Below are 13,804 nucleotides of genomic sequence, written 5' to 3' on the forward strand. Positions count from 1 at the left end.
ACACATAAATCATGATGGCCCACAACACCGACCAGTACCGAGTTCGCTGCGAAGTCCGACTGTTACTCACCGTTATTTTTTAAGAGAAAAAATTTGGTACTCTGGCAGAGTGTGATGGATGATATGCGTTGCTCTTATAAATTACTACATGGCACAGCAGAAATTCAAACTAAAATGTTCAAATTATAGGAATTGGATTAGATTGGCTTATTTGATTATTTGACTATCAGATGATGGCCATTTATTGTACGGTTAAAAACAAAATAAATCCAACGGTCATATTTCAATCAACAAGCGTTCATTGATCTGAGCTTGGGATTCTTTAACCGATCCGATTTTGGGTCTATGAATCCAGGACAGTGCTTTCCACCGTTCAACTTAGTCGGTTTATTTTGCATACGGCATGCGTACAATTTCTGAATTCTCGTATAGCAAGCGACATGCGATGCCAGAGTACCAAATGACTAGCACGCTTTTGATGTGCCTTTGTGGACAAGCTACGGCAATGAACCGTCCTTTGCTTTTTGAAAGGTCGTGATTCATGCGGCAGGCATATCTACGGCTGTTGGAAGATAGCACTGATGGGATGATACAAATCATTCAGTCGGCAGTGAGGAAAAAAGTCATCTGCCCAAATTCGGTGGGCAAATCTGATGGTTTAGATTGTCAAATCATTATGATCAACAGGTGCAAATTGGACGGTCCAGATTGCATGCAGTCACGTACGTCCATTTTAGAAGCAGGTTCTGTCTTGTGACTCCAAGAAATATTTATCGAACATCTGGCATATATGGTGTGGACCATGGGTTGAAACCATGGTGATAGGCTGATCATAATCTTCTGATCGTGCTGAACAAATGAACGGTGGAAACAAATACAGCCGCAGTTCACATCCAAGACAGGCATGATCCGGATGCGGATTGCGTCCTACCCGGCCCGTTTCCAGCTGAGAACGGGCACGAGCTTTGAGTGGCCACCGTGATGTATGGGTCTTATAAATACTTTCCATTCATTTTTTTCCTATCATTTTAATATGTAAACCCAGAACTGAATAGATAAATGGCTAAAGTGGGCCACACCACAGGAAGTAATGGTGATAATGATTCTCACCGTTGAAACATTTTTAGGGCTCACAGTAATGTTTATTTGCCATCTAAACTATTCATAAAGTTACATAGATTTGGATGAGGAGAAAATACAAATATCAACACCATCCAAAACTTCTGTGGCTCCCAAGAAGTTTTCAATGGTAAGAGTTTAATCCGCATGGTGTAGTTCACATATGTCTTGGATCTTCTTTAGTTTGGCCTATGTTCTAAATGATACGAAAAAATGAATGAACGGTATGGATATGACTCATAAATCACGGTGGATATGACCCATAAATCACGGTGGCCACTCAAATTTCCTGCCCGTTCCCAGCTGGATACGGGCGGGGTAGGACGCAATCCACGTCATCCGACAGGTTAATATCCACTGTCAACAGTACAAGCCTGAACTGATTATAACAGTTCCACGGTAACCCACCAACCGGCTATTAACGAGCGGATTACGTGCGGCCCAGGCCGCAGTCAGGATAGTGTGGCCCTCAGTGTGGGACCAACATTGATGCATATATTCTATATCTACACCATCCAACGGCTTTATCAAATCATTTTGGGCATGAACCTAAAATAAAATAGATCTAAATCTCAGTTAGACCATACAATAGGAAACAGTGGTGGTTGAACATTCCACCATCAAAAACATCCTAGGCCCACCCTAATGTTTTTGTAAGGTTTATTTTCCATCCAAACTATTAATAAGGTCACATAAACCTGGATGAAGGGTAGAAACAAATATCAGCTTGATTCAAAACTTTTATCACCCATTATAGGTTGTTAATAGTTAACCACCACTGTTTTCTATGGAATGGTCCACCTGATAGTTGGATCTTATTGGTTTTTTGATTCGTGCCCTAAAATAATCTTATAAAACGGATGAATGGCATGGATATAAAACACATGCATCAAGGTGGTCCCCACTGTAGGGGCTGCACCATCTTTGGGTGAGTCCATGCCTCACTTAATCCACTCCCTATTTTATAAACCCTTGCACCACATTTCTAGCGATCCCATACGAATGTTGTCCTTATACCCAGCAAGCTGGCGGATCTAAAACTGAGACCACCTCACATGTTTGGGAAGAAGATCACCATTAACTTCTTTTCAAATTGTATGTGTGGCTATTATGTTTTGTATATGCTTATGCCATCTAATCCATTCAGAAGATGCATTTAGTTAGGATTAACGGACATAATAAAAAATCAGGCAAATCTAACACTCAAGCTGGCCACAAACACATGATCTTAAATGTTTTAAACATGATTTTACATGTGCGGCCCACTTGAAGTTGGGATTGCTAGAAATCTTCCAGTACCCAAGCAGAATATTAGAGGCCCACGTAATAATCAGATTGGATGTCCTTAAAACATCACCTATGGGCCCTACACATCAATTTATCCCTTAAACTTGTCCAGAAAATGTTGATATTAGATCCACCTTCTTCCCACGAAGTGTTCATTGTACCTCCAACGTGAATTTGGACCGTCGCATATGCAGCCCCTTCAGCAACGGTAGCTATGGAGTTAGAGCTGAACGTGAGTAGAGCGTGTGTGTATAAAATTAATTAATTAATGAATTTTATCCTTGATGATGATCAACTGATTTATTTCGTTGAGCTGGAGACAACTTTGCATGCATTCAAACGGTCGATAGGAGTAGTCATGATTACATGGTTGGTGCAATGTTTTATAAACATGAACGGTTCAGATCATCAGATCACCTCAGCATGTGGGCCACGACATGGGGATACGCTGGTTACGTTGAGATGCGACATGGGAGGACCGAACTCTTCCCAGGTTATGGAAATAACGATGCCAGGTGAGGGCATTTTCGTCTTACAGTCCTTTCTATATAAACCCTGTCCCTACCTCCTGTTTTCAAACACGGTGGAGAGAGCAGAAAACCCACAGCGACAAAAGCAGAGATAAGAAGAAGAAGACGAAGAAGAAAATTAAAAAGGGCCTGCTTCCGTCCAAAATTAGGGTTTTTGGCGGTGATTTCGATTAGTGTGCGTAGATTTTCCGTTCTTGGATCGATTCGAGTTGCAGAGAATCGCCATGGTCGAAACCTGGTCTTGAATCGGGCAGTCTCCCCTTTGATTCCATGCATTTCTCGTTTCGATTCCTCCGCTCTCGTCCTCTCACGGGAATCTTGTACTCTTCGTTCCTGAAAAAACTAACATGTTCCAGAGGCTAGGAACGATACGCTCAAAAGCCTCCGTAAAGACGAATATTGCTTGTACAGACTCTTGCGTCGCTGTTCTGAGCTGAGAAAGGGACGTTTGTTTTCCATCAAGGAATAGCCGTTACGGACGAGATCTCAGCCATCGGTTTTCTTCCGTGGATGGAACTGGAGGAAGGATAAGCTCTGCGGTTCTTGAGAGGAATATCTTCTGCGGAGGGGAGAAGTCGTTTCTCGGCTCTTGTTTTCATGCATCGAGGGAATCGTTGGGTTGCCGAGTCGTATCGGACGATTAGTGAATGAGTTCCTTCTCTGGTCTGAGGCATTTGAAGGCATAGGAGGATCACCGAGTCGAGTCGTCCGATTCGTCTCAGAGAAGAAAACGCATCCTATCTCTAAAAAAGGCAAAACCTCTGGTGCGGATCCTTTTCTCAACCTTTTTACATTTATCGAGAAATTCCTGAGAGAAGTATATCTAGTGTCTGGTTTGATTTTTCAAGGAATCGGAGAATCCCGAGTCGAATCGTCCGTACAGAGACCCGAGAGCTCCAAATCTCGACAAGGCCAAAATCTGATGCGAGCACCCCTTTTCTCGAGCTTCGCTTATCGAGAAATTCGTGCGAGATTGGATTTCCGAGTTCTGGTTTGAGTTTTTCAAGAACTGGTGAATCGCCGAGTGGAATCGTTCGATTCGTCCGTGTTAGAGGAGAGAAAACCTTCAAATCAAGAGAATAACCTTTGATCTAAAAATCAAAATCCTCTCCTCACCTTTACCTCTTTTCTTTTTCTTTCTCTATACCCGCATCGCTTTGGAGTTCGGGAAATTGCAGCTGCCGATGCTTTTTCGGCTTCGTTTTTTGGGTTAAAGGAGGAAAAGAGTCGCCGATTCTGCCATTTCAGGCCTGAAGCTGAGAATCTTCTGTATTAAAAAAAAGTTAAAAAAAAAAAAAGAAAGAAAGAAAGAAAGAGAAAGCTTCGAAATTTTAAAAATATATATGATAAAATTCTCAGTTTCTAGTTTTTCTCAACTGAAAGAGCAGAAAAATAAGTGATTTGAGGCGTTTTGTTTCTGCGTCAAAATATTAAAAAACACCTTAAGCCCTGATGAGAAAAATCGCCCCCTCTTTATGTTTTTTTTTTCTGATGGAGGAAATGTAACAAAGTTCATAGCTGTTGCAAGTTGAGGTTTTTTATATTGAGATCTAAAGCGTCCTCGATTTTGAAGGGAAATCGGTCATTATTTATCCGGTCATTGGAGCTTCTTTGATCTGACGGGATGATGGCGGTGACAACATGTAAGGACGTGAAAACTTGTTTGGACCCTGGAAAGTACGTCCGTTACACACCCGAGCAGGTCGAAGCCCTTGAGAGGCTTTACCACGAGTGCCCGAAACCAAGCTCGATTCGCCGGCAGCAGCTGATCAGAGAATGCCCGATTCTCTCCAACATTGAGCCGAAGCAGATAAAAGTCTGGTTTCAGAACCGAAGGTATTATGAAAAGAAAAAAGGATGTAACTTTAGCAGGTTCTGGCGTAAGCTAATCTGATTACTTTTATGTTCGTGCTCTTAAAAATATATGCTTCGTTTCGTTCTTCAGATGTAGAGAGAAGCAGCGGAAGGAGGCTTCACGCCTCCAGGCAGTGAATCGGAAGCTGACAGCAATGAATAAGCTTTTGATGGAGGAGAATGATAGGTTGCAGAAGCAGGTGTCGCAGCTGGTGTATGAGAACGGCTATTTTCGCCAGCAGAATCAAAACGTAATAGGACTTCTTCTTAATTTTTGTTGTCTCAGTTTCTTATGTATTTTGGTTTTTTATTATTATTATTATTATAAAACTTTCTTTGACTTGCAGACGGCGCTAGCTACCACAGACACCAGCTGTGAGTCTGTGGTGACGAGCACTCAGCACCACTTGACGCCACAGCATCCGCCAAGGGATGCTAGCCCTGCAGGGTAATTGAAAATGGCTTCTTGGTCTTTTTCTTTTCCCTTATGTTGTGTTCTATCTAATAGTTGATAAGTTCCTGTCGTGGTTTTTCTAGACTTCTGTCCATTGCAGAGGAGACTTTAACAGAGTTTCTATCGAAGGCCACTGGAACTGCCGTGGAGTGGGTCCAAATGCCTGGGATGAAGGTTATACATCGCTGTTTCTTTCATGTTAATCAATGTGTTGACAACCTGACATTTATTTTTTATTTGAAAATGCAGAATAGAACAAAGAATGGGAATGGGAATGGTCCAATGCCAAGATCTTGCACTAATGTTACATTACAAAGACCTTCTATGATGGTGTGAAGTCCTTTGTACTGAACAGTGGGTACCATCTACCTGTGTGCCATGGACTGTTGGATAGTGGCCCCCCTCCCTCCCCGGTTACATTTAGTAGGCAATCCTAGCCATCCATCAAGAGAGGGCAGTGGGCTCCCCATTCTGTTGCAGTAGGCCCCCTGTCTGTTGCCCTTATTATGCAATCCTAGCCTTCTATCAAGAGAGGACAGTGGGCCCCATTTTTTTAGAGTAATCTGGTCAGGGTGATGTGGGGGTCTGGTGCCTCCACGGCAATCCACGGTGTCAATGATCCAGTTGGAAAACTTTGGACAATGCTAGCTTCGAAAGTTCTCTGCGCTTGACAGTGGACCCACCTTTCAATATTATGGACCTGAATAGGGGAGCCCCCCGCGAACTTGTACTAAGCTGCTGCAATCACACTGATCAGATGACATTAGCTGTCTGGTCAAGTGCATGCAAAATGGATTGTTTGACGGAATGAACTTAATAGGGATGGTTAGGATCATCCAATCAGGGTGACAAGGTCCTCATGCGATCTATCATCCCCTGTCCAACTGTTCATCAAAGCTGCCTGGTGCTAAGGACTTCATATCATAATGTAGTGGGAAGACTCTGCACTGGGTCATTCCTTGGGGAAGACCTGTTGCCAATCATTCTTTCGGAAGCACAGACACTGATCTGTTTTTCATTCTCCTGTTGGACTCCCACCTGTGTTTCAAACCTTTCTCTTATGATATTTATAACACGAGAAAATGTTTTTTCCTTTTTATATTTTTCATTTGCAGTTTTGTCCGACTGCAGTGTTTACACTTACTATTTTTTGTTGGGTAAAAGCTTGACTGATTCATGCCTTCATTATATCTTTCTGATCTGTCTATCAGCCTGGTCCGGATTCCATTGGAATCGTTGCTATTTCTCATGGTTGCACTGGAGTTGCAGCACGAGCTTGTGGCCTAGTGGGTCTAGAACCCACAAGGGTAAGTTTTCTTCTTATGTCCTCTCTTTATTTCTTCCTTTATGGTATTCTGAATTGCTTATGATTGAACTTGTAAAAAGAGTTAATTCGCGAGCTTCTTTCAGGTTGCAGAAATCCTCAAAGATCGACCTTCGTGGTTCCGCGATTGCCGTTCTGTGGAAGTTATAAATGTGCTGCCCACTGGTAACAGTGGAACTATCGAGCTCCTCTATATGCAGGTATTTAATTACTCTGTGCATTTGTCTAGTTGAATGCCTTTAACATGTTAGTGTGATGTGCTTGTAATTTGGTGAACTGTAGCTGTATGCCCCAACAACTTTGGCACCAGCTCGTGACTTCTGGTTGTTACGCTATACGTCAGTGTTGGAAGATGGTAGTCTTGTGGTATGTCTTTTGCGAATCTTTTTCATACAAATGAGATTGAGCAATTGGTTCCCTTTGGTCGCCCTTCTACTGCCAAGTTCTTATGCTGGTGACATTCTTTATGAACTATTCTAATAGACTTGTTTACTTGTGTTTATTATGGAATACTTAGGTCTGTGAAAGATCATTAAGCAGCAGTCAGGGAGGTCCGAGCATGCCACCTCTGCAGCATTTTGTGAGAGCAGAAATGCTGCCAAGTGGGTACCTGATAAGGCCCTGTGAAGGTGGTGGATCCATTATACACATTGTCGATCATATGGATTTGGAGGTATGCTTGGTTTTTTCAGTTGGTCATTTTTCATTTTTTTCAAATCATTATTAAACATTCTACCTGATGACGTCTTCTAATTGTAACTGCTGTTGCCTCAAACCAGCCATGGAGTGTACCTGAAGTCCTACGGCCATTGTATGAATCATCAACAGTGCTTGCTCAAAAGACAACAATGGCGGTTAGGATCTTACCTTACATTTTCCATCTTTACATAAAAGCAGATTTTTTTTCTGATAATTATCTGAAACACCACCTTTGGTTGAAGATGCACAAATTCTGTGGGGGTCTCTCTCTCTCTTCACAACATCACGTGGATGTATTAGTAAAAGAGCCAGTGGAATTACATCATTTTCTCAACTACAACTAGCAGATTGATAATGGAGAGGAGAGGAGTGGAAGAAAAAAGCTAGTTTAAATTCTCATTATCCAACTCTATGTTTGTGATTCTTTTATTCAGGCTTTGCGGCAGTTAAGGCAAATTGCACAGGATGTGTCTCCTTCAACAGTCACTGGCTGGGGCAGACGACCTGCAGCTCTACGAGGACTTAGTCAGAGGCTGAGCAGGTGAGTGTTTTGGTATTATATGCTTCTGTTTCATGTATCTCCTGTATTGGATGGCTCATAGACAGAACCTGTTACAGGGGCTTTAATGAAGCACTTAATGGGTTTACTGACGAGGGTTGGTCTGTGATGGGAAATGACGGCATGGATGATGTTACCATCCTTGTAAACTCATCTCCTGGAAAGATGCTCGGTGTAAATGTTGCTTTTGCAAATGGGTTTCCAGCCATGAGCAATGCTGTTCTGTGTGCCAAGGCATCCATGCTTTTACAGGTCAGATTATTGATTTTTTTATTTATTTTTATTTTTATTTGTATTTTTCTTGAAAGTACTCTAGGAGTAACTATGTAAGAGGAAACTAATTAAAACCCTTATCAAGCAAATAATGGATTTTTTAATCTACAATAGACAACTGAGAATGACCAGATTGTTGTTATTCATATATTGATAAACATGTGCAGGGATCTTAGTTATTTGAAGTGATAATTTCGTTAAGTGAAAAGTTAAAGATGACTCTTTAAGATGGAACATTTACCTTCTTTTCCTTGATGGAATGTCTGGGAAATGATGCTTCATACTGTAATTGTATGACCTCCTAGAACTGCAAAAGTTAATGTACATGTCTTTTCAAATGATGGCAACAACCTTGTGATTGTGTATTTAATCCAAGTTGTGGTTTCACTTTCTTTTTCTTTTCTTTTCCTAGTGACATATGTATGCTCTTCTATTTGATATTCCCCATTTCGGTCTTGCAGAATGTGCCTCCAGCTGTGCTCCTAAGATTCTTGCGGGAACACCGATCAGAATGGGCTGATAGTAACATTGATGCTTATTCAGCTGCAGCTGTTAAAGCTGGTCCTTGTAGTTTACCAGGGTCTCGTATGGGAGGCTTCGGTGGTCAGATCATCCTTCCACTGGCTCATACAATTGAGCATGAAGAGGTAAGTAATGTTTCTCATTACCAATTATGGTCACTAGCATTATTATTGGTTCCTCGTTACACACACACACACACACACACACACACACACACACACACAAAAAGTTCACTATTATTCCCATTAATGATTTTTTTTTTTTAACATTCCAAACAGTTCTTGGAGGTAATTAGGTTGGAAAATATCAGCCACAATCATGAGGATACCATGATGCCTCGAGACACGTTTCTCTTGCAAGTGAGTAATTTTTCTTCTCTAGTTGTAAAATGCTTTTCAAAAGCCCAGCTAGAAAACTCATTGGTCCGTGTTAAAAGTCAACTTGACTCAATCAGGATTCTAGTGAGGTGGAAGGGGGGTAACTAGAGAGTGACAATCAAATTCTTGCAGACCTTGAAAGATCACACTAACATAGCGCTCAGCCCTTCGTTGAGTATGAGTTCAATTTCAAATTCATAAACCTTTTCCTGATTTAATAAATTAAAAAGATTGATATATTTATATATTGATCTTCTTTTATCCAGTTATATGTAACAGAATTTACCTTTTGAAAGGATAAATCTCTCTGGGATGGAGAAAAAAATCTAGGGTATTTCAATCCACAATAGGTGTGGTGACAGGACTGATGAACTGAAACAGCATACTCTTGGTGTTCTGCTCTCTTGATTGGGCACATCAATGATCTCTCATCCGCTGAAGCTTACTCGTAAGAAATAGATAAGCAGAATCCATAAATGTGCCAATATGTGTGGAACAGTTGAAAACTAGATGATGCCCTTTTTTTGCAATAGACCACTTTACAATGAAAATTCTTTTTAACTTGAAAATTGAAAGATGAAATTATATAATATTTGACAAATTGATATCCTTGATCTGAACTCTGAAGTCATTTTTATTAGTGATCAAGCCATCAAGGATATCTGAAGTAAGTCTTTTTTCTTAGTGATCAAAACACTGAAGGTTTCTTTTTACTACATATTTTAAGCCACTAGATCTTGGTTGAAACAAGGCAAATTTCTATTTCTGACTGTTACATATGCTGATGGTCAGGGTTTAACTAGCTATATTAACTTTCAAGAGATTAACTTGTGATTATGATTCTCATCTGAATGGCATGTGGTCATGTGTACTGTTTGACAGCTCTGTAGCGGAGTGGATGAGAATGCTGTGGGAACCTGTGCTGAACTCATTTTTGCTCCCATTGACGCATCTTTAGCTGATGACCTGCCATTGCTACCTTCTGGTTTTCGCATAATTCCTCTTGATACTAGGGTGGTGAGTTATTTTTTTTATTTTTTATTTTTTTTGCATTTATAAGTATTATTTAGTTAGTTGCAAATCTTGGTTTATCAGAATAATGTTTGGTTATAGTACACAAACATACAGGAAGGTGTTAGACGTTGGTATTTTTAGATGATTTGTCAAGAAAATGCTCTAGTTCAAGTTCCTTTGTTCCATTAGAGGTTGCTTTCCTGAATCTTGTTGCTTTTAAACAATGCAGGATGCCTCCAGTCCAAATCGAACATTGGATCTTGCTTCGGCTCTTGAAGTAGGGCCCACTGGCAATAGGCCATCGGGAGATTATTCTGGCAATCGTAGCAGCACCAGGTCTGTGATGACGATAGCGTTTCAATTTGCATTTGAAAGTCACCTTCAGGAAAGTGTGGCTGCCATGGCACGACAGTATGTTCGCAGCATTATATCTTCTGTCCAAAGAGTTGCACTTGCCCTCTCACCATCTCGCCTTGGTTCTCATGGGGGGCTCCGCCCGCCACCTGGCACTCCTGAAGCACTTACACTTGCTCGTTGGATCTGTCACAGCTACAGGTATGTCATATTGTCATATGAACCTCACAATTTTTATTTTTTTTCCACCTAACCTTGTATGAACTGTTCTTGACTGTTTTATAATATGTCATATGGAAATGATAATGTAAAGAAGAACAGAGAGAACCTCCCTGATGGCTAATCCTTTGATCAGTGGCCTGCAAGTGGATGGATGAGATAAAATTACAGCGAGGTTACACATTGAATGGAAAAGGAAGGCCAAAGATTGGATGTCTAGAACCTTCTGATCACTGGGTTTTTTTTTTTAATCGTGTCCAGCTGGGGCTCCTCACATCATCACTGGTCTTGGATCCGCAAACAACAGACCCACCTGTGTAGACTCCACATGCAGGGATGCTATGCATATCCTGAGGTTGAGGATCATATAATTCCTCATGCTCTGTAATCTGCGCCTTATGTCACTAGTGGCTTAGTAATGAGATCTAAATTTTGACAAAAATGCTCTTGGAAATCCAATTTTTCTACAGCTAGAAAAGGTGGAAAGCCTAATTAGAAAGGATTCTGCTTGATAGCAATTTTCCTTTTTGCAGGCGCCATTTGGGTGTGGAGCTACTCAAACAAGCTACTGATGGCAGCGAATCTGTTCTGAAAACACTTTGGCATCACTCAGATGCAATCATGTGCTGCTCTTTGAAGGTTCGCATGCCTGTTTTCACTGTAATTTTGTTATGGGAGAATGAAGACTGTTTTGGATTTTCAGTTCAATTGCAAATTTTCTCCTTTTGCAGGATTATTCTCATTCTGTTAGATAATTTTTGTTCTAATTTAGAGCGTTGATTTTTGCACACTAATAATCTTCATTCCTTCATAATGTAAGCAGGCAGTACCAATTTTCAACTTTGCAAATCAGGCAGGTCTTGACATGCTGGAGACGACCTTGGTTGCACTGCAAGACATAACTCTGGAGAAGATATTCGATGACCATGGACGGAAGGCTCTTTACACTGAGTTCCCACAGATAATGCAGCAGGTCTGTCAATTTGTCCTTGCAGAAAAAGATAGGAAAATGGTCAATGACTTGATGCGTTCCTCAATTTTACAAAAAACGACATTGTTTTCTCTGGTGATGGTAGCCGACTGCCAAGCCACCCTCATTTCAAAGATTTCTTACTTAATACCTGGTTTTAAATGATGAGGTTCCCTTTCAAGAAGGGTTCCTCTGTTTTCTCTCTTGAAAGTGTATTCAAAGGGTGTTTCTGTCATTTACGGTAACCCAGTCTAAGCCTAGGATGAGATTTTATTTAGTTCTTTAACTACAAATCATAGATTATACAATTTTATTGAGTTCTTTAACTACAAATCATAGAATATACAATTTTATTGAGTTCTTTTACTACAAAACATAGAATGTACTTAGTCGGCTTTTTTAATGGTTGACAGAAGTATGGCATTTATCGCCTGAAATTGCCATTTTAGTTATTGTTTTAGACAGCAAAATGGCATTTGTTCCGCCCGTGTTGGGGATCAGGATCATCACCATGAAAAGATGGTCTGATGACCAATACCCATTAATGTTCCCAGTGATATTCTACAGCCATACAGCCAAGTTACTAGTGCTGAAATGTATGATTCTGTCCATCTCCAAGGTAGCTCATTGTTGACCGCTGGGAAATTTTCAATGGGTGCACATTACGCAAATCATGATCAGGATCACCCTTTCAGTGTGGTTATTGGGCCATAACCCATTGACAATGGTGTCTTGAAGATGGACAGTTCCGAAGAACATCTAAGATGAGTCCCATGGCATATGACTCATGCTGGTGATCCTGATATAAAGGTCAAACAGACTCTTTGAGAAATTATATGGTGGACAGGGTCGAATGACATGGTGACACGGATTGACAAGTTCAGCCTCTGCCTTGCCTGTGTCAGGGGTGACTTGGGGTTCCTATCCAATCTGTATAGGGTGGTACTGGAGCCAAGTCAATATCTGGACACGTCTGAGTCGTAAAATCATGATGGCAGAGAAACGCCACAATGGAATTATGGCAGGGGGATTGTGCCTCTGATATGGGTATTTCAAACTTTTAAATCATTTCTCCCATGCCTTGTCAGGTTTAACTGTGTTAAAGAGTAATATTTCTCAGAGAGATTGTTATGGCTTCACTTAGAATTCTGCCAGTTTCCGAGCCTCTTATTTGGAGCACCTTTTATTCTATTTTTAAATATACCTTATTTCCTTTATGTAATAATATAATGGCAGGGATTTACATGCCTTCAAGGAGGTATCTGCGTATCAAGCATGGGCAGGCCCATCTCATATGAAAGAGCGGTGGCGTGGAAGGTTTTGAACGAGGAAGAGAACGCTCACTGCATTGCTTTCATGTTCATCAACTGGTCTTTTGTCTGAAGCTCTCTCCCTCGAAACAGAAACCTAGTTTTTTTTTTTTTTTCAAACCTTAACAACCTTTTCTTTTGCTTTCATGTGGTTAAGAACCTGGTTTTGCCTAACCCCTTGGATTGTCACTGGGTTAAAATATGGGTTGCATTTTGTTTTCTCACCTTGATCATGTGTGCCATTTCCAGTTCATTTGATTGCATCCGCAACACCGCAAGCCCATCCAGCATGTGGGACGCGGATTTCCGTGCGAAAGCCTTTCGCAGGAAGTTCCTGCGCAAGATTCTGTGTGGGGCCCACTACGATGTTTGTGAGAAAGCAACTCCATCCATCCGTTTTTCGAGTTCATTTCAGGACGTGACCAAAAATGGGGATGATCAAAAACTCAAGTGAGCCACACGAGAGGAAATAGTGGGGATTTAGTGAGCACCGTTGAAACATTTATATGGCTACAAAAGTTTTGTATCAGTTTAATTTCTAAACTTTTTCACTTCATCTCAGTGAAAATGACCTTATAAACGGTTTGGATGGAATATAAACATCAAGGTGGATCCTGGGAAGGTTTCAACGTTAGGAATTCCTTTCCCCACTGTTTCATCTGGTATGGCCCACTTGAGTTTTGGATCCTAATCATTTTAGGTCTCATGTCCTAAAATGATCTCAAAAAACGGATGGACGGGTTGGATTTCTAACAAACATCACAATGGGCCCCATCCAGAATCCTTGCGCAGGAACTTCCTGCTAAAGGCTTTCGCAGGAAATCCGCGTCCCAGCATGTGTTGCCCGATGGAGGGGTCCACAAGCAGCTGCAGTTTAAATGGTTTGACTTCCTTTTGCGCACCGCCGTAAATGAGCCATGGTCCACATATATGATGCTC

The 13,804-nt window shown here is 41.1% G+C and overlaps 1 protein-coding gene across 2 annotated transcripts; it reads left to right on the forward strand.

The window, feature by feature from the left end:
- Nucleotides 1–2,980: 2,980 nt before the first annotated feature.
- LOC131258039 (homeobox-leucine zipper protein ATHB-15-like) lies at nucleotides 2,981–13,089 on the forward strand. Of its 2 annotated transcripts, none has more exons than XM_058259080.1 (19): nucleotides 2,981–3,700; nucleotides 3,785–4,772; nucleotides 4,882–5,041; nucleotides 5,138–5,238; nucleotides 5,328–5,418; nucleotides 6,456–6,551; nucleotides 6,655–6,768; nucleotides 6,851–6,934; nucleotides 7,086–7,241; nucleotides 7,348–7,422; nucleotides 7,702–7,808; nucleotides 7,886–8,078; nucleotides 8,561–8,746; nucleotides 8,900–8,980; nucleotides 9,881–10,015; nucleotides 10,242–10,567; nucleotides 11,119–11,224; nucleotides 11,409–11,558; nucleotides 12,792–13,089. In XM_058259080.1, exons 2-19 carry the CDS (start codon nucleotides 4,561–4,563, stop codon nucleotides 12,936–12,938), a joined length of 2,520 nt encoding a protein of 839 aa, XP_058115063.1. In that variant the 5' UTR covers nucleotides 2,981–3,700; nucleotides 3,785–4,560; the 3' UTR covers nucleotides 12,939–13,089. The 2 variants fall into 2 exon arrangements, with proteins under 2 accessions (XP_058115063.1, XP_058115057.1); XM_058259074.1 differs by having other exon boundaries at nucleotides 4,510–4,772.
- The last annotated feature ends 715 nt before the right edge of the window (nucleotides 13,090–13,804 follow it).

Source organism: Magnolia sinica, chromosome 1 (assembly GCF_029962835.1).
Source record: "Magnolia sinica isolate HGM2019 chromosome 1, MsV1, whole genome shotgun sequence".
Lineage (NCBI taxonomy): Eukaryota > Viridiplantae > Streptophyta > Magnoliopsida > Magnoliales > Magnoliaceae > Magnolia > Magnolia sinica.